At 49.2% G+C, this 22457-nt stretch overlaps 1 protein-coding gene across 1 annotated transcript; it reads left to right on the top strand.

Moving 5' to 3' along the window:
- Positions 1–5652: 5652 nt before the first annotated feature.
- LOC140348422 (macrophage colony-stimulating factor 1 receptor 2-like) lies at positions 5653–17970 on the top strand (the record flags this gene model as incomplete). The annotated part of the gene is made up of 5 exons (XM_072434348.1): positions 5653–5842; positions 15466–15738; positions 15923–16216; positions 17594–17730; positions 17805–17970. Coding segments are annotated over exons 1-5 (934 nt in total), but the record flags the coding sequence as incomplete, so codon positions are not given.
- Positions 17971–22457: the final 4487 nt, after the last annotated feature.

Here is a 22457-nt window from a genome sequence, read left to right as displayed (position 1 = left end):
AAGTATATTACTACATACAGTACAAGTATATTACACACACAGTACAAGTATATTACACACACAGTACAAGTATATTAAACACACAGTACAAGTATATTACACACACAGTACAAGTATATTACACATACAGTACAAGTATATTACACATACAGTACAAGTATATTACACACACAGTACAAGTATATTACACATACAGTACAAGTATATTACACACAGCAGTACAAGTATATTACACACACAGTACAAGTATATTAAACACACAGTACAAGTATATTACACACACAGTACAAGTATATTACACACACAGTACAAGTATATTACACACACAGTACAAGTATATTACACACACAGTACAAGTATATTACACATACAGTACAAGTATATTACACATACAGTACAAGTATATTACACACACAGTACAAGTATATTACACATACAGTACAAGTATATTACACATACAGTACAAGTATATTACACACACAGTACAAGTATATTACACACACAGTACAAGTATATTACACACACAGTACAAGTATATTACACACACAGTACAAGTATATTACACACACAGTACAAGTATATTACACATACAGTACAAGTATATTACACATACAGTACAAGTATATTACACACACAGTACAAGTATATTACACATACAGTACAAGTATATTACACACACAGTACAAGTATATTACACACACAGTACAAGTATATTAAACACACAGTACAAGTATATTACACACACAGTACAAGTATATTAAACACACAGTACAAGTATATTACACACACAGTACAAGTATATTACACACACAGTACAAGTATATTACACACACAGTACAAGTATATTACACACACAGTACAAGTATATTACACATACAGTACAAGTATATTACACACACAGTACAAGTATATTAAACACAGAGTACAAGTATATTACACACACAGTACAAGTATATTATACATACAGTACAAGTATATTACACACACAGTACAAGTATATTACACACACAGTACAAGTATATTAAACACACAGTACAAGTATATTACACACACAGTACAAGTATATTACACATACAGTACAAGTATATTACACATACAGTACAAGTATATTACACACACAGTACAAGTATATTACACATACAGTACAAGTATATTAAACACACAGTACAAGTATATTACACTTACAGTACAAGTATATTACACACACAGTACAAGTATATTACACATACAGTACAAGTATATTAAACACAGAGTACAAGTATATTACACACACAGTACAAGTATATTAAACACACAGTACAAGTATATTACACTTACAGTACAAGTATATTACACATACAGTACAAGTATATTACACACACAGTACAAGTATATTACACACACAGTACAAGTATATTACACTTACAGTACAAGTATATTAAACACACAGTACAAGTATATTACACACACAGTACAAGTATATTACACATACAGTACAAGTATATTACACACACAGTACAAGTATATTAAACACAGAGTACAAGTATATTACACACACAGTACAAGTATATTATACATACAGTACAAGTATATTACACACACAGTACAAGTATATTACACACACAGTACAAGTATATTAAACACACAGTACAAGTATATTACACACACAGTACAAGTATATTAAACACACAGTACAAGTATATTACACTTACAGTACAAGTATATTACACACACAGTACAAGTATATTACACACACAGTACAAGTATATTACACATACAGTACAAGTATATTACACACACAGTACAAGTATATTAAACACAGAGTACAAGTATATTACACTTACAGTACAAGTATATTACACATACAGTACAAGTATATTACACACACAGTACAAGTATATTAAACACACAGTACAAGTATATTACACACACAGTACAAGTATATTAAACACACAGTACAAGTATATTACACATACAGTACAAGTATATTACACACACAGTACAAGTATATTAAACACACAGTACAAGTATATTACACACACAGTACAAGTATATTAAACACACAGTACAAGTATATTAAACACACAGTACAAGTATATTACACACACAGTACAAGTATATTATACACAGAGTACAAGTATATTACACACACAGTACAAGTATATTACACACACAGTACAAGTATATTAAACACACAGTACAAGTATATTACACACACAGTACAAGTATATTAAACACACAGTACAAGTATATTACACACACAGTACAAGTATATTAAACACAGAGTACAAGTATATTACACACACAGTACAAGTATATTAAACACACAGTACAAGTATATTACACACACAGTACAAGTATATTAAACACACAGTACAAGTATATTACACACACAGTACAAGTATATTACACACACAGTACAAGTATATTAAACACACAGTACAAGTATATTACACACACAGTACAAGTATATTAAACACACAGTACAAGTATATTACACACACAGTACAAGTATATTAAACACAGAGTACAAGTATATTACACACACAGTACAAGTATATTAAACACACAGTACAAGTATATTACACACACAGTACAAGTATATTAAACACACAGTACAAGTATATTACACACACAGTACAAGTATATTACACACACAGTACAAGTATATTACACACACAGTACAAGTATATTACACACACAGTACAAGTATATTACACACACAGTACAAGTATATTACATGGAGGACATCTGAGGCATCACTAACATTGTCCAGTGAGACTCTCTGCTCAGAGAGAGCGTTACGTACATGTTTAGGACCAGCACAATGACCTCCAGCACAATGACCTCCAGCACAATGACCTCCAGCACAATGACCTCCAGCACAATGACCTCCAGCACAATGACTTCCAGCACAATGACCTCCAGCACAATGACCTCCAGCACAATGACCTCCAGCACATTGACCTCCAGCACAATGACTTCCAGCACAATGACCTCCAGCACAATGACCTCCAGCACAATGACCTCCAGCACAATGACCTCCAGCACAATGACCTCCAGCACAATGACCTCTAGCACAATGACCTCCAGCACAATGACCTCCAGCACAATGACCTCCAGCACAATGACCTCCAGCACAATGACCTCCAGCACAATGACCTCCAGCACAATGACCTCCAGCACAATGACCTCCAGCACAATGACCTCCAGCACAATGACCTCTAGCATAATGACCTCCAGCATAATGACCTCCAGCACAATGACCTCGGTTTGTTCAGGATTAAGAAGCAGATCATTCAGTGTCCTCCAGGTTTTTATCTCCTTCACACGAGCTCTAAGTCTGTCTGATCCTGTGACCTGATCATGTGACCTGATCATGTGACCTGATCCTGTGACCTGATCATGTGACCTGATCATGTGACCTGATCATGTGACCTGATCCTGTGACCTGATCATGTGACCTAACGGCAGCATGTGAAGAGGAAACAGAACTGGACCCAGTACTGACCCCTGTGGCTCACCGTAAGTGACTTTAGAACAAGGGGAGGAGCTCTGGTTTACATGAACAAACTGGTACCAGGTGAGGGCGCGGCCTCTCAGGGCGGGGCCTCTCAGGGCGCGGCCTCTCAGGGCGGGGCCTCTCAGGGCGGGGCCTCTCAGGGCGCGGCCTCTCAGGGCGGGGCCTCTCAGGGCGCGGCCTCTCAGGGCGGGGCCTCTCAGGGCGGGGCCTCTCAGGGCGCGGCCTCTCAGGGCGCGGCCTCTCAGGGCGCGGCCTCTCAGGGCGGGGCCTCTCAGGGCGGGGCCTCTCAGGGCGGGGCCTCTCAGGGCGCGGCCTCTCAGGGCGCGGCCTCTCAGGGCGGGGCCTCTCAGGGCGGGGCCTCTCAGGGCGGGGCCTCTCAGGGCGGGGCCTCTCAGGGCGCGGCCTCTGACATCTACATCACATTCGAACCTCTGCAGTAGAATGTTGTGATCGATAGTGTCAAACGCTGGGCTCTGGACCCTGCTGTGGTGGGCTCTGGACCCTGCTGTGGTGGGCTCTGGACCCTGCTGTGGTGGGCTCTGAACCCTGCTGTGGTGGGCTCTGAACCCTGCTGTGGTGGGCTCTGAACTCTGCTGTGGTGGGCTCTGAACCCTGCTGTGGTGGGCTCTGAACCCTGCTGTGGTGGGCTCTGAACCCTGCTGTGGCGGGCTCTGAACTCTGCTGTGGTGGGCTCTGAACCCTGCTGTGGTGGGCTCTGAACCCTGCTGTGGCGGGCTCTGAACCCTGCTGTGGTGGGCTCTGAACCCTGCTGTGGTGGGCTCTGGACCCTGCTGTGGTGGGCTCTGAACCCTGCTGTGGTGGGCTCTGAACCCTGCTGTGGTGGGCTCTGGACCCTGCTGTGGTGGGCTCTGGACCCTGCTGTGGTGGGCTCTGGACCCTGCTGTGGTGGGCTCTGGACCCTGCTGTGGTGGGCTCTGGACCCTGCTGTGGTGGGCTCTGGACCCTGCTGTGGTGGGCTCTGAACCCTGCTGTGGTGGGCTCTGAACCCTGCTGTGGTGGGCTCTGAACCCTGCTGTGGTGGGCTCTGAACTCTGCTGTGGTGGGCTCTGAACCCTGCTGTGGTGGGCTCTGAACCCTGCTGTGGTGGGCTCTGAACCCTGCTGTGGCGGGCTCTGAACTCTGCTGTGGTGGGCTCTGAACCCTGCTGTGGTGGGCTCTGAACCCTGCTGTGGTGGGCTCTGAACCCTGCTGTGGTGGGCTCTGAACCCTGCTGTGGCGGGCTCTGAACTCTGCTGTGGTGGGCTCTGAACCCTGCTGTGGTGGGCTCTGAACCCTGCTGTGGCGGGCTCTGAACCCTGCTGTGGTGGGCTCTGAACCCTGCTGTGGTGGGCTCTGAACCCTGCTGTGGTGGGCTCTGGACCCTGCTGTTGTGGGCTCTGAACCCTGCTGTGGTGGGCTCTGGACCCTGCTGTGGTGGGCTCTGGACCCTGCTGTGGTGGGCTCTGGACCCTGCTGTGGTGGGCTCTGGACCCTGCTGTGGTGGGCTCTGGACCCTGCTGTGGTGGGCTCTGAACCCTGCTGTGGTGGGCTCTGGACCCTGCTGTGGTGGGCTCTGAACCCTGCTGTGGTGGGCTCTGAACCCTGCTGTGGTGGGCTCTGAACCCTGCTGTGGTGGGCTCTGAACTCTGCTGTGGTGGGCTCTGAACCCTGCTGTGGTGGGCTCTGAACCCTGCTGTGGTGGGCTCTGAACCCTGCTGTGGCGGGCTCTGAACTCTGCTGTGGTGGGCTCTGAACCCTGCTGTGGTGGGCTCTGAACCCTGCTGTGGCGGGCTCTGAACCCTGCTGTGGTGGGCTCTGAACCCTGCTGTGGCGGGCTCTGAACTCTGCTGTGGTGGGCTCTGAACCCTGCTGTGGTGGGCTCTGAACCCTGCTGTGGTGGGCTCTGAACCCTGCTGTGGTGGGCTCTGGACTAAAGTGTCTGTGGCGTTTGAGGAAGACGTTTCTTCTGCTTCTTGTGAAATCTCAGCCGGTTTTGAGGAAGTCTTAGTTTCACTGAGTTTAAAGCTGGACAAACGAAAACCAGAACGACCTGGACTCAGTCTGGACCTGCTCTGGACCTGCTCTGGACCTGCTCTGGACCTGCTCTGGACCTGCTCTGGACCTGCTCTGGACCTGCTCTGGACCTGCTCTGGACCTGCTCTGGACCTGCTCTGGACCTGCTCTGGACCTGCTCTGGACCTGCTCTGGACCTGCTCTGGACCTGCTCTGGACCTGCTCTGGACCTGCTCTGGACCTGCTCTGGACCTGCTCTGAAGATGCGGTGGATCCTGGTCTTGGTCCTGGTCCTGGGGTCTGGACTCTCGCAGGACCTTTTGGCAGGTACGGCAGGAGTAAAGGGTCTAAAGTGATTTAAAGATCTAAGATAAAGATCTAAGATCTGATTTAGATGAAACTCAAACGTGTTAAATCCAGATCTGAAGCGTTTTATTCTGAAGGATTTAAAACTTTAACTTTGAAATAATTTTGAGTTTGATCTGTTTTATTTTAAGATGAATTATTTCACATAATGTCCTTTAATGCCACACGGGATGTCCTTTAATGCCACACGGGATGTCCTTTAGTGCCACACAGGATGTCCTTTAATGCCACACGGGATGTCCTTTAATGCCACACGGGATGTCCTTTAATGCCACACGGGATGTCCTTTAATGCCACACGGGATGTCCTTTAATGCCACACGGGATGTCCTTTAATGCCACACGGGATGTCCTTTAATGCTACACGGGATGTCCTTTAATGCTACACGGGATGTCCTTTAATGCCACACGGGATGTCCTTTAATGCCACACGGGATGTCCTTTAATGCCACACGGGATGTCCTTTAATGCCACACGGGATGTCCTTTAATGCCACACGGGATGTCCTTTAATGCTACACGGGATGTCCTTTAATGCTACACGGGATGTCCTTTAATGCCACACGGGAGGTCCTTTAGTGCCACACGGGATGTCCTTTAGTGCCACACGGGATGTCCTTTAGTGCCACACGGGATGTCCTTTAATGCCACACGGGATGTCCTTTAATTCCACACGGGATGTCCTTTAATGCCACACGGGATGTCCTTTAATGCCACACGGGATGTCCTTTAATGCCACACGGGATGTCCTTTAATGCTACACGGGATGTCCTTTAATGCTACACGGGATGTCCTTTAATGCCACACGGGATGTCCTTTAGTGCCACACGGGATGTCCTTTAGTGCCACACGGGATGTCCTTTAGTGCCACACGGGATGTCCTTTAATTTCTCTGATTAAAACACTGACGTGAGCGTTTGTTAAAGTGCAACGTTTGAGTAAAAAGAGAGAAGTGAAACAGGAAGTGATGCGCGCTCGTTCCATCTGTTTCCTGTTTGTCTCGAGCTGCAAATTTGTGCGTGTGCACAGATTTGGCTCCTTCTGCCTCTCTTTTATTGGAGCTTTTCAGTGTAAAAGCCTCTTTTATTGGAGCTTTTCAGTGTAAAAGCCTCTTTTATTGGAACTCTAGAAGGTTCTGGAAGGTTCTAGAAGGTTCTAGAAGGTTCTGGTCTAAACCCGGCTCACTGTAGGTCTGGACCCGGGTCCGGCCTCTGGACTCAGGGACTCGGAGGTCCAGTGGAGGACGGACCTTCTGGGGTCAGTCCAACAACTGGTCCAAGTCCAGACCCAAGTCCTCAAGCAGCTCGGCATTCTGGGAAGTCAGGTGAGGAACCCGGACTAAACCAGGACTAAACCAGGACTAAACCAGGACTAAACCAGGATTAAACCAGGACTAAACCAGAACTAAACCAGGACTAAACCAGAACTAAACCAGGACTAAACCAGGACTAAACCAGGACTAAACCAGAACTAAACCAGGACTAAACCAGAACTAAACCAGGACTAAACCAGGACTAAACCAGGACTAAACCAGAACTAAACCAGGACTAAACCAGAACTAAACCAGGACTAAACCAGGACTAAACCAGGACTAAACCAGGATTAAACCAGGACTAAACCAGGACTAAACCAGGACTAAACCAGGACTAAACCAGGACTAAACCAGGTCTAAAGCAGAACTAAACCAGGACTAAACCAGAACTAAACCAGGACTAAACCAGGACTAAACCAGGATTAAACCAGGACTAAACCAGAACTAAACCAGGACTAAACCAGAACTAAACCAGGACTAAACCAGGACTAAACCAGGACTAAACCAGGACTAAACCAGGACTAAACCAGGACTAAACCAGAACTAAACCAGGACTAAACCAGAACTAAACCAGGACTAAACCAGGACTAAACCAGGACTAAACCAGGATTAAACCAGGACTAAACCAGGACTAAACCAGGACTAAACCAGGACTAAACCAGGTCTAAAGCAGAACTAAACCAGGACTAAACCAGAACTAAACCAGGACTAAACCAGGACTAAACCAGGACTAAACCAGGATTAAACCAGGACTAAAGCAGGACTAAACCAGGTCTAAACCAGGACTAAACCAGGTCTAAACCAGATCTAAAGAAGGACTAAAGCAGGACTAAACCAGGTCTAAACCAGGACTAAAGCAGGACTAAACCAGGTCTAAAGCAGGACTAAACCAGGACTAAACCTGGACTAAAGCAGGACTAAACCAGGTCTAAACCAGGACTAAACCAGGACTAAAGCAGGACTAAACCAGGTCTAAACCAGGTCTAAAGCAGGTCTAAAGAAGGACTAAACCAGGACTAAACCAGGACTAATTCAGGACTAATCCAGGACTAAACCAGGACTAAACCAGGTCTAAACCAGGACTAAACCAGGACTAAACCAGGACTAAACCAGGACTAAACCAGGTCAGAACCAGGACTAAACCAGGACTAAACCAGGTCTAAACCAGGTCTGAACCAGGACTAAACCAGGACTAAACCAGGACTAAACCAGGTCTAAACCAGGTATAAACCAGGTCTAAAGAAGGACTAAAGCAGGACTAAACCAGGACTAAACCAGGTCTAAACAGGACTAAACCAGGACTAAAGCAGGACTAAACCAGGACTAAACCAGGTCTAAACAGGACTAAACCAGGACTAAAGCAGGACTAAACCAGGACTAAACCAGGTCTAAACCAGGTATAAACCAGGTCTAAAGAAGGACTAAACCAGGACTAAACCAGGACTAATTCAGGACTAAACCAGGACTAAACCAGGACTAAACCAGGACTAAAGCAGGACTAAATCAAGACTAAATCAGGTCTAATCCAGGTCTAAACCAGGACTAAAGCAGGTCTAAACCAGGACTAAACCAGAACTAAAGCAGGACTAAACCAGGTCTAAACCAGGACTAAACCAAGACTAAAGCAGGACTAAACCAGGACTAAACCAGGACTAAACCAGGACTAAACCAGGACTAAACCAGGACTAATTCAGGACTAAACCAGAACTAAAGCAGGACTAAAGCAGGACTAAACCAGGACTAAACTAAGACTAAACCAGGACTAAATCAAGACTAAACCAGGACTAAAGCGGGTCTAAACCAGGACTAAACCAGGACTAAACCAGGACTAAAGCAGGACTAAACCAGGTCTAAACCAGGACTAAACCAGGACTAAACCAGGTCTAAACCAGGACTAAACCAGGTCTTAAGCAGGACTAAAGCAGGACTAAACTAAGACTAAACCAGGACTAAATCAAGACTAAACCAGGACTAAAGCGGGTCTAAACCAGGACTAAACCAGGACTAAACCAGGACTAAATCAGGTCTAAACCAGGTCTAATCCAGGACTAAACCAGGACTAAACCAGGACTAAACCAGGACTAAAACAGGACTAAACCAGGACTAAACCAGGACTAATCCATTTCTGAACCAGGACTAAACCAGGTCTAAAGCAGGTCTAAACCAGGACTAAACCAGGACTAAACCAGGACTAAACCAGGTCTAAACCAGGACTAAACCAAGACTAAACCAGGACTAACCCAGGACTAAACCAGGACTAAACCAGGACTAAACCAGGACTAAAACAGGACTAAACCAGGACTAAACCAGGACTAAACCAGGACTAAACCAGGACTAAAACAGGACTAAACCAGGACTAAACCAGGACTAAAACAGGACTAAACCAGGACTAAACCAGGACTAAACCAGGACTAAACCAGGACTAAAACAGGACTAAACCAGGACTAAACCAGGACTAAACCAGGGCTAAACCAGGACTAAAACAGGACTAACCCAGGACTAAACCAGGACTAATTCAGGACTAAACCAGGTCTAAACAGGACTAAACCAGGACTAAACCAGGTATAAACCAGGTCTAAAGAAGGACTAAACCAGGACTAAACCAGGACTAATTCAGGACTAAACCAGGTCTAAACCAGGACTAAACCAGGTCAGAACCAGGACTAAACCAGGACTAAACCAGGACTAAAGCAGGACATAACCAGGTCTAAACCAGGACTAAACCAGAACTAAAGCAGGACTAAACCAGGTCAGAACCAGGACTAAACCAGGACTAAACCAGGACTAAACCAGGACTAAACCAGGACTAAACCAGGACTAAAGCAGGACTTAACCAGGTCTAAACCAGGACTAAACCAGAACTAAAGCAGGACTAAACCAGGTCTAAACCAGGACTAAACCAAGACTAAACCAGGACTAAACCAGGTCTAAACCAGGACTAAACCAGGTCTAAACCAGGACTAAACCAGGACTAAACCAGGACTAAACCAGGACTAAAACAGGACTAACCCAGGACTAAACCAGGACTAAACCAGGTCTAAACCAGGACTAAACCAGGACTAAACCAGGACTAAACCAGGTCTAAACCAGGACTAAACCAGGACTAAACCAGGACTAAACCAGGTTTAATCCAGGACTAAACCAGGTCTAAACCAGGACTAAACCAGAACTAAAGCAGGACTAAATCAGGACTAAACCAGGACTAAACCAGGTCTAAACCAGGTCTAAACAGGACTAAACCAGGACTAAACCAGGTCTAAACCAGGTCTAAACAGGACTAAACCAGGACTAAAGCAGGACTAAACCAGGACTAAACCAGGTCTAAACCAGGTATAAACCAGGTCTAAAGAAGGACTAATTCAGGACTAAACCAGGTCTAAACAGGACTAAACCAGGACTAAAGCAGGACTAAACCAGGACTAAACCAGGTCTAAACCAGGTATAAACCAGGTCTAAAGAAGGACTAAACCAGGACTAAACCAGGACTAATTCAGGACTAAACCAGGACTAAACCAGGACTAAACCAGGACTAAAGCAGGACTAAATCAAGACTAAATCAGGTCTAATCCAGGACTAAACCAGGACTAAACCAGAACTAAACCAGGACTAAACCAGGACTAAACCAGAACTAAAGCAGGACTAAACCAAGACTAAACCAGGACTAAACCAGGACTAAAGCAGGACTAAACCAGGACTAAACCAGGACTAATTCAGGACTAAAGCAGGACTAAACCAGAACTAAAGCAGGACTAAACCAAGACTAAACCAGGACTAAACCAGGACTAAAGCAGGACTAAACCAGGACTAAACCAGGACTAAACTAAGACTAAACCAGGACTAAAGCAGGTCTAAACCAGGACTAAACCAGGACTAAACCAGGACTAAACTAAGACTAAACCAGGACTAAAGCAGGACTAAACCAGGTCTAAAGCAGGACTAAAGCAGGACTAAACTAAGACTAAACCAGAACTAAATCAAGACTAAACCAGGACTAAAGCAGGTCTAAACCAGGACTAAACCAGGACTAAACCAGGACTAAACCAGATCCAAACCAGGACTAAACCAGGACTAAACCAGGACTAAACCAGGACTAAACCAGGACTAAACCAGGACTAAACCAGGTCTAATCCAGGACTAAACCAGGACTAAACCAGGACTAAACCAGGACTAAACCAGGACTAAAACAGGACTAACCCAGGACTAAACCAGGACTAAACCAGGACTAAACCAGGTCTAAACAAGGACTAAACCAGGTCTAATCCAGGACTAAACCAGGACTAAACCAGGACTAAACCAGGACTAAACCAGGACTAAAACAGGACTAAACCAGGACTAAACCAGGACTAAACCAGGACTAAACCAGGGCTAAACCAGGACTAAAACAGGACTAACCCAGGACTAAACCAGGACTAAACCAGGTCTAATCCAGGACTAAACCAGGACTAAACCAGGACTAATCCAGGACTAAACCAGGACTAAACCAGGTCTAAACCAGGACTAAACCAGGACTAAAGCAGGACTTAACCAGGTCTAAACCAGGACTAAACCAGGTCTAAACCAGGACTAAACCAGGACTAAAGCAGGACTAAACCAGGACTAAACCAGGACTAAACCAGGACTAAACCAGGACTAAACCAGGACTAAAACAGGACTAAACCAGGACTAAACCAGGACTAAACCAGAACTAAACCAGGACTAAACCAGGACTAAACCAGGACTAAACCAGGTCTAAACAAGGACTAAACCAGGTCTAATCCAGGACTAAACCAGGACTAAACCAGGACTAAACCAGGACTAAACCAGGACTAAACCAGGACTAAAACAGGACTAAACCAGGACTAAACCAGGACTAAACCAGAACTAAACCAGGACTAAACCAGGACTAAAACAGGACTAAACCAGGACTAAACCAGGGCTAACCCAGGACTAAACCAGGACTAATTCATGACTAAACCAGGTCTAAACAGGACTAAACCAGGACTAAACCAGGACTAATTCAGGACTAAACCAGGTCTAAACCAGGACTAAAGCAGGACTAAAGCAGGACTAAACCAGGACTAAACCAGGACTAAACCAGGTCAGAACCAGGACTAAACCAGGACTAAACCAGGACTAAACCAGGACTAAAGCAGGACTTAACCAGGTCTAAACCAGGACTAAACCAGAACTAAAGCAGGACTAAACCAGGTCTAAACCAGGACTAAACCAAGACTAAACCAGGACTAAACCAGGACTAAAGCAGGACTAAACCAGGACTAAACCAGGACTAAACTAAGACTAAACCAGGACTAAACCAGGACTAATTCAGGACTAAAGCAGGACTAAAGCAGGACTAAACCAGAACTAAACCAGGACTAAACCAGGTCTAAACCAGGACTAAACCAGGACTAAACCAGGTCTTAAGCAGGACTAAACCAGGACTAAACCAGGACTAAACCAGGACTAAATCAAGACTAAACAGGTCTAAAGCAGGTCTAAACCAGGACTAAACCAGGACTAAACCATGACTAAACCAGGACTAAACCATGACTAAACCAGGACTAAACCAGGACTAAACCAGGTCCAAACCAGGACTAAACCAGGACTAAACCAGGACTAAACCAGGACTAAACCATGACTAAACCATGACTAAACCAGGACTAAACCAGGACTAAACCAGGTCCAAACCAGGACTAAACCAGGACTAAACCAGGACTAAACCAGGACTAAACCAGGTCTAATCCAGGACTAAACCAGGACTAAACCAGGACTAAACCAGGACTAAACCAGGACTAAAACAGGACTAAACCAGGACTAAACCAGGACTAAACCAGGACTAAAGCAGGACTAAACCAGGACTAAACCAGGTCTAAACCAGGTCTAAACCAGGACTAAACCAGGACTAAACCAGGTGTAATCCAGGACTAAACCAGGACTAAACCAGGACTAAACCAGGACTAAACCAGGACTAAACCAGGTGTAATCCAGGACTAAACCAGGACTAAACCAGGACTAAACCAGGACTAAAGCAGGACTAAACCAGGTCTTGTTGCAGGTCTCTCTGTTGGTGGAGAACCATCAGGCTCTTCTTCTACAAACATCTCGCATCGCCACAAACCTACAGGAAGTGACTCGCAAGAGCCCGCCCCCTACTCAGGAAGTTTCACTCAAGAACCGCGACATCCAATAAGAAGTCAGATTCCCGCTCTCTGAATGCAGCCTGTGATTGGCTGAAAGAATCTGTACCAAACCAATGAAAATGTTTGATTGTGATTTTAAATAAAGTGAAAAGAGTTTGAACATCAGAGGCTCCTGAGTCTTTATCACATCCACCTGTCTAAGTGCTCCTCCTCTGCTCCTCCTCTGCTCCTCCTCTGTTCCTCCTCTGTTCCTCCTCTGCTCCTCCTCTGCTCCTCCTCTGCTCCTCCTCTGTTCCTCCTCTGTTCCTCCTCTGCTCCTCCTCTGCTCCTCCTCTGCTCCTCCTCTGCTCCTCCTCTGTTCCTCCTCTGCTCCTCCTCTGCTCCTCCTCTGCTCCTCCTCTGCTCCTCCTCTGTTCCTCCTCTGCTCCTCCTCTGCTCCTCCTCTGTTCCTCCTCTGCTCCTCCTCTGTTCCTCCTCTGCTCCTCCTCTGTTCCTCCTCTGCTCCTCCTCTGCTCCTCCTCTGCTCCTCCTCTGTTCCTCCTCTGCTCCTCCTCTGCTCCTCCTCTGTTCCTCCTCTGCTCCTCCTCTGTTCCTCCTCTGCTCCTCCTCTGTTCCTCCTCTGCTCCTCCTCTGCTCCTCCTCTGTTCCTCCTCTGTTCCTCCTCTGCTCCTCCTCTGCTCCTCCTCTTCTCCTCCTCTGCTCCTCCTCTGCTCCTTCTCTGCTCCTCCTCTGCTCCTCCTCTTCTCCTCATCTGCTCCTCCTCTGTTCCTCCTCTGCTCCTCCTCTGCTCCTCCTCTGTTCCTCCTCTGCTCCTCCTCTGCTCCTCCTCTGCTCCTCCTCTGCTCCTCCTCTGCTCCTCCTCTTCTCCTCCTCTGCTCCTCCTCTGCTCCTCCTCTTCTCCTCCTCTGCTCCTCCTCTTCTCCTCCTCTTCTCCTCCTCTACTCCTCCTCTGCTCCTCCTTTGCTCCTCCTCTTCTCCTCCTCTTCTCCTCCTCTTCTCCTCCTCTTCTCCTACTCTGCTCCTCCTCTGCTCCTCACCTGCTCCTCCTCTGCTCCTCCTCTTCTCCTCCTCTCCTCCTCCTTTGCTCCTCCTCTTCTCCTCCTCTTCTCCTCCTCTTCTCCTCCTCTTCTCCTACTCTGCTCCTCCTCTGCTCCTCACCTGCTCCTCCTCTGCTCCTCCTCTTCTCCTCCTCTTCTCCTCCTCTTCTCCTCCTCTTCTCCTACTCTGCTCCTCCTCTGCTCCTCCTCTTCTCCTCCTCTGCTCCTCCTCTGCTCCTCCTCTGCTCCTCCTCTTCTCCTCCTCTTCTCCTCCTCTGCTCCTCCTCTGCTCCTCCTCTTCTCCTCCTCTTCTCCTCCTCTGCTCCTCCTCTGCTCCTCCTCTTCTCCTCCTCTTCTCCTCCTCTGCTCCTTCTCTGCTCCTCCTCTGCTCCTCCTCTTCTCCTCATCTGCTCCTCCTCTGCTCCTCCTCTGCTCCTCCTCTACTCCTCCTCTGCTCCTCCTCTGCTCCTCCTCTACTCCTCCTCTGCTCCTCCTCTGCTCCTCCTCTACTCCTCCTCTGCTCCTTCTCTGCTCCTCCTCTGCTCCTCCTCTTCTCCTCCTCTGCTCCTCATCTGCTCCTCCTCTGCTCCTCCTCTGCTCCTCCTCTGCTCCTCCTCTACTCCTCCTCTGCTCCTCCTCTGCTCCTCCTCTGCTCCTCCTCTACTCCTCCTCTTCTCCTCCCCTGCTCCTCCTCTGTTCCTCCTCTGCTCCTCCTCTGCTCCTCCTCTGCTCCTCCTCTGCTCCTCCTCTACTCCTCCTCTGCTCCTCCTCTGCTCCTCCTCTGCTCCTCCTCTGCTCCTCCTCTACTCCTCCTTTTCTCCTCCTCTGCTCCTCCTCTGCTCCTCCTCTTCTCCTCCTCTGCTCCTCCTCTGCTCCTCCTCTACTCCTCCTCTTCTCCTCCCCTGCTCCTCCTCTGTTCCTCCTCTGCTCCTCCTCTGCTCCTCCTCTGCTCCTCCTCTGCTCCTCCTCTGCTCCTCCTCTGCTCCTCCTCTACTCCTCCTCTTCTCCTCCCCTGCTCCTCCTCTGTTCCTCCTCTGCTCCTCATCTGCTCCTCCTCTGCTCCTCCTCTGCTCCTCCTCTGCTCCTCCTCTGACCTCTGGTTCTTTTCTTTGTTGCAGCAGTTCTTCAGATCAGTGTGAACGACGTCATTGTTTCTGACCAATCAGAACTGACGGTCCACTCTGGCTCCACCCTCTTGGTGCGTTGCCTTGGAGACGGGCCTCTGTTCCTTCGGAGTTCGTCCTTCAGGCTAATGCACGTTGCCCTCGGCGACAGAGTCACGGTGACTCACACGAACCCCCGACACACGGGAACGTACAGCTGCTCCGCTCCGGCCAATCACAGCTCGGCCTCAGCCCCGCCCACCACTGCAGTGCACCTGTACGTGTCAGGTAAGCCCCGCCCTCAGGTTAGTCCTACTTTAGACCCGGCTCTAGTCCTGGTTCTAGTCCTGGTTCTGACCTGGTTCTGACCCGGTTCTGACCCGGTTCTGACCCGGTTCTGACCCGGTTCTGACCCGATTCTGACCTGGTTCTGACCCGGTTCTGACCCGGTTCTGACCCGGTTCTCCCTCAGACCCTTCAGATCTCGGCTCGGCCTTCGTCGTGTCCCGGTCTCGGTCCAGCGTGGAGGAGGGGCGGGACTTCCTGTTACGTTGCCTTCCCACAGACTCTGACATCACTGAGCTCACCGTCCTATCAGAGGCCGAGGGGGAGGTCCTGCCGCGGGGCATGACCTTCAGCTTTGACCCCTGGCGCGGCGCTCTGGTGCACCGGGTTCAAAGGTCGTTTGAAGGGTCATACCGCTGCAGGGGGCGGAGACACGGACAGGAAGTGACATCAGCGCCACTGGACCTGTGGGTGGAGCACAGTGAGTCCTTCACCCGGTCACCACCGACACACCCGACCCTACTGACCCGACCGACACACCCGACCCTACTGACCCGACCGACACACCCGACCCTACTGACCCGACCGACACACCCGACCCTACTGACCCGACCGACACACCCGACCCTACTGACCCGACCGACACACCCGACCCTACTGACCCGACCGACACACCCGACCCTACTGACCCGACCGACACACTCGACCCTACTGACCCGACCGACACACCCGACCCTACTGACCCGACCGACACACCCGACCCTACTGACCCGACCGACACACCCGACCCTACTGACCCGACCGACACACTCGACCCTACTGACCCGACCGACACACTCGACCCTACTGACCCGACCGACACACCCGACCCTACTGACCCGACCGACACACCCGACCCTACTGACCCGACCGACACACCCGACCCTACTGACCCGACCGACACACCCGACCCTACTGACCCGACCGACACACCCGACCCTACTGACCCGACCGACACACCCGACCCTACTGACCCGACCGACACACCCGACCCTACTGACCCGACCGACACACCCGACCCTACTGACCCGACCGACACACCCGACCCTACTGACCCGACCGACACACCCGACCCTACTGACCCGACCGACACACCCGACCCTACTGACCCGACCGACACACCCGACCCTACTGACCCGACCGACACACCCGACCCTACTGACCCGACCGACACACTCGACCCTACTGACCCGACCGACACACCCGACCCTACTGACCCGACCGACACACCCGACCCTACTGACCCGACCGACACACCCGACCCTACTGACCCGACCGACACACTCGACCCTACTGACCCGACCGACACACTCGACCCTACTGACCCGACCGACACACCCGACCCTACTGACCCGACCGACACACCCGACCCTACTGACCCGACCGACACACCCGACCCTACTGACCCGACCGACACACCCGACCCTACTGACCCGACCGACACACCCGACCCTACTGACCCGACCGACACACCCGACCCTACTGACCCGACCGACACACCCGACCCTACTGACCCGACCGACACACCCGACCCTACTGACCCGACCGACACACCCGACCCTACTGACCCGACCGACACACCCGACCCTACTGACCCGACCAACACACTCGACCCTACTGACCCGACCGACACACCCGACCCTACTGACCCGACCGACACACCCGACCCTACTGACCCGACCGACACACCCGAACCAACTCATCTGACCGACAGAGCCGACCCAGCTGACCCAACGGAGCCGACCGACCCACCCAGACCCAACCGCTCTGTGTCCCTGTCTCTGATTGGCTCTCTCTCTGTGTCTGTGATTGGTTTCAGAGCTAGTGGCCCCGCCTGCTCTGTCCGTCTCTCTGAAGGCTGTGATTCGATTGGTCGGAGAGAGGTTTGAGGTCACATGTTTCTGCAGTAACAAGAACCACTTCTTCAACCTCACCTGGACACGCCCCCCAGGACAGGTAACCCCGCCCCCTCCACACTGTGACATCATCTGGTGGTGCTGAGCCTCAGTCTGAGTCTTGTCTTGGCTCAGGTCCAGGTCTCAGAGTCCATGAGTCAGTCTCACTCTCGGTCCAGAGTCCTCATGAACCGGACCCTGGTCCTGGACTCAGTCCAGACACAGGACTCGGGACTTTTCACCTGCACAGGCGGGAACAAGGCAGGCGTCTCCACGGCAACCACGCACCTGGAGGTCAGAGGTTAGAACACACTTCACACCAACAGATTAAACAATGTTCATAGGAAATGATCCAGTGTTCCAGAGACACACGTACACACGTACTCACGTACTCACGTACTCAGGTACTCACGTACTCACGTACTCCTCACGTACACACGTACTCACGTACTCACGTACACACGTACACACGTACTCACGTACTCAGGTACTCACGTACACACGTACTCACGTACTCACGTACTCAGGTACTCACGTACTCACGTACTCACGTACTCAGGTACTCACGTACTCACGTACTCCTCACGTACTCAGGTACTCAGGTACTCACGTACTCACGTACTCAGGTACTCACGTACTCAGGTACTCACGTACTCCTCACGTACTCAGGTACTCACGTACTCACGTACTCACGTACTCACGTACTCAGGTACTCACGTACTCACGTACTCACGTACTCACGTACTCAGGTACTCACGTACTCACGTACTCCTCACGTACTCAGGTACTCAGGTACTCACGTACTCACGTACTCAGGTACTCACGTACTCAGGTACTCACGTACTCCTCACGTACTCAGGTACTCACGTACTCACGTACTCCTCACGTACTCAGGTACTCAGGTACTCACGTACTCACGTACTCAGGTACTCACGTACTCAGGTACTCACGTACTCCTCACGTACTCAGGTACTCAGGTACTCACGTACTCACGTACTCACGTACTCACGTACTCACGTACTCCTCACGTACTCAGGTACTCAGGTACTCAGGTACTCACGTACTCACGTACTCAGGTACTCACGTACTCACGTACTCAGGTACTCACGTACTCACGTACTCACGTACTCAGGTACTCACGTACTCACGTACTCAGGTACTCACGTACTCAGGTACTCAGGTACTCACGTACTCACGTACTCACGTACTCACGTACTCACGTACTCAGGTACTCTAATACTCACGTACTCACGTACTCACGTACTCAGGTACTCACGTACTCAGGTACTCACGTACTCACGTACTCAGGTACTCAGGTACTCACGTACTCAGGTACTCAGGTACTCAGGTACTCACGTACTCACGTACTCACGTACTCACGTACTCACGTACTCAGGTACTCACGTACTCAGGTACTCAGGTACTCACGTACTCACGTACTCAGGTACTCACGTACTCACGTACTCACGTACTCAGGTACTCAGTACTCAGGTACTCACGGTACTCACGTACTCACGTACTCACTCACGTACTCAGGTACTCACGTACTCAGTACTCAGGTACTCAGTACTCACGTACTCAGCGTACTCACGTACTCACGTACTCTTCATTCACGTACTCAGTACTCAGGTACTCACGTACTCACGTACTCACGTATCACGTACTCAGTACTCAGCTACTCAGGTACTCAGTACTCAGTACTCACGTACTCACGTACTCACGTACTCAGCTACTCACGTACTCAGTACTCACGGTACTCACGTACTCAGGTACTCAGGTACTCAGTACTCAGTACTCAGTACTCAGTACTCAGGTACTCACGTACTCACGTACTCACGTACTCACGTACTCAGTACTCACGTACTCAGGTACTCACGGTACTACCGGTACTCACGTACTCACGTACTCACGTACTCACGTACTCAGTACTCACGTACTCAGTACTCACGTACTCACGTACTCACGTACTCACGTACTCACGTACTCACGTACTCAGGTACTCACGTACTCACGTACTCACTACGTACTCACGTACTCACGTACTCACGTACTCACGTACTCACGTACTCAGCTACTCACGTACTCACGTACTCAAGTACTCACGTACTCACGTACTCAGGTACTCAGGTACTCACGTACTCACGTACTCACTACTCACGTACTCACGTACTCAGTACTCACGTACTCAGGTACTCAGGTACTCACGTACTCAGTACTCACGTACTCAGGTACTCAGGTACTCACGTACTCACGTACTCACGTACTCACCGTACTCACGTCACGTACTCAGTACTCACGTACTCACGTACTCACGTACTCACGTACTCACGTACTCACGTACTCAGGTACCTCACGTACTCACGTACTCACGTACTCACGTACTCACGTACTCAGGTACTCACGTACTCAGGTACTCAGTACTCACGTACTCACGTACTCAGGTACTCACGTACTCAGTACTCACGTACTCACGTACTCACGTACTCACGTACTCACGTACTCAGTACTCTAAGTACTCACGTACTCACGTACTCACGTACTCACGTACTCACGTACTCACTTACTCAGGTACTCAGTACTCACGTACTCACGTACTCACGTACTCACGTACTCACGTACTCACGTACTCACGTATCGTACTCACGTACTCACGTACTCAGTACTCAGTACTCACGGTACTCAGTACTCACGTACTCACGTACTCACGTACTCACGTACTCACGTCTCGTACTCACGTACTCAGTACTCACGTACTCACGTACTCACGTACTCACGTACTCAGTACTCACGTACTCACGTACTCACGTACTCCGGTACTCCGTACTCACGTACTCACGTACTCAGTACTCACGTACTCACGTACTCACGTACTCACGTACTCAGTACTCACGTACTCAGCGTACTCAGGTACTCACGTACTCACGTACTCACGTACTCACGTACTCACGTACTCAGTACTCACGTACTCACGTACTCACGTACTCATACTCACGTACTCACTACTCACGTACTCACGTACTCAGTACTCACGTACTCACTACCACGTACTCACGTACTCACGTACTCAGTACTCAGCTACTCACGTACTCACGTACTCACGTACTCACGTACTCACGTACTCAGGTACTCAGTACTCAGGTACTCACGTACTCACCGTACTCACGTACTCACGTACTCAGGTACTCACTACTCAGGTACTCAGTACTCACGTACTCACGTACTCACGTACTCAGGTACTCAGGTACACACGTACTCACGTACTCACGTACTCACGTACTCACGTACTCACGTACTCACGTACTCAGGTACTCTAATACTCACGTACTCACGTACTCACGTACTCAGGTACTCAGGTACTCACGTACTCACGTACTCACGTACTCACGTACTCACGTACTCACGTACTCAGTACTCACGGTACTCACGTACTCAGTACTCACGTACTCACGTACTCACGATACTCACGTACTCACGTACTCACGTATTCAGGTACTCACGTACTCACGTACTCAGGTACTCACGTACTCACGTACTCACGTACTCACGTACTCACGTACTCACGTATTCAGTACTCACGTACTCACGTACTCACGTACTCACGTACTCACGTACTCACGTACTCACGGTTCAGTACTCACGTACTCACGTACTCACGTACTCACGTACTCACGTACTCACGTACTCACGTACTCAGTACTCAGGTACTCACGTACTCACGTACTCACGTACTCACGTACTCACGTACTCACGTACTCACGTACTCACGTACTCAGTACTCACGTACTCACGTACTCAGGTACTCACGTACTCACGTACTCACAGTACTCACGTACTCACGTACTCACGTATTCAGTACTCACGTACTCACGTACTCAGGTACTCACGTACTCACGTACTCACGTACTCACAGTACTCACGTACTCACGTACTCACGTATTCAGTACTCACGTACTCACGTACTCACGTACTCACTACTCACGTACTCACTATTCAGTACTCACGTACTCACGTACTCACGTACTCACGTACTCACGTACTCACGTACTCACGTACTCAGTACTCACGTACTCACGTACTCACGTACTCACGTACTCACGTACTCCTCACGTACTCACGTACTCAGTACTCACGTACTCACTACTCACGTACTCAGGTACTCAACGTACTCACGTACTCACGTACTCAGTACTCACGTACTCACGTACTCACGTACTCACGTACTCAGTACTCACGTACTCACGTACTCACGTACTCACGTACTCACGTACTCAGGTACTCAGGTACTAACGTACTCACGTACTCAGGTACTCACTACTCACGTACTCACGTACTCAGTACTCACTCGTACTCACTACTCACGTACTCACGTACTCACGTACTCACGTACTCACGTACTCAGTACTCACGTACTCACGTACTCACGTACTCAGTACTCACAGTACTCAGTACTCACACACACTCACACACACACACACACTCACACACACACACACACACACACTCACACACACACACTCACACACACACACACTCACACACACACACACACACACACACACACACACACACACACTCACACACTCACACACACACACACACACTCACACACACACACACACACACACACACACACACACACACACTCACACACACACTCACACACACTCACACACACACACACACACACACACACTCACACACACACTCACACAACACACACACACACTCACACACTCACACACACACACTCACACACACACACACACACACACACACACACACACACAC

Source organism: Eucyclogobius newberryi, unplaced genomic scaffold (genome assembly GCF_026437365.1).
Source record: "Eucyclogobius newberryi isolate DKJ021-1_F unplaced genomic scaffold, fEucNew1.0.hap1 SCAF_687, whole genome shotgun sequence".
In the NCBI taxonomy this organism is placed as follows: Eukaryota; Metazoa; Chordata; class Actinopteri; order Gobiiformes; family Gobiidae; genus Eucyclogobius; species Eucyclogobius newberryi.
The sequence above is the reverse complement of the archived record's forward strand: the minus strand, read 5'-3'. Positions and strand labels throughout refer to the sequence as shown.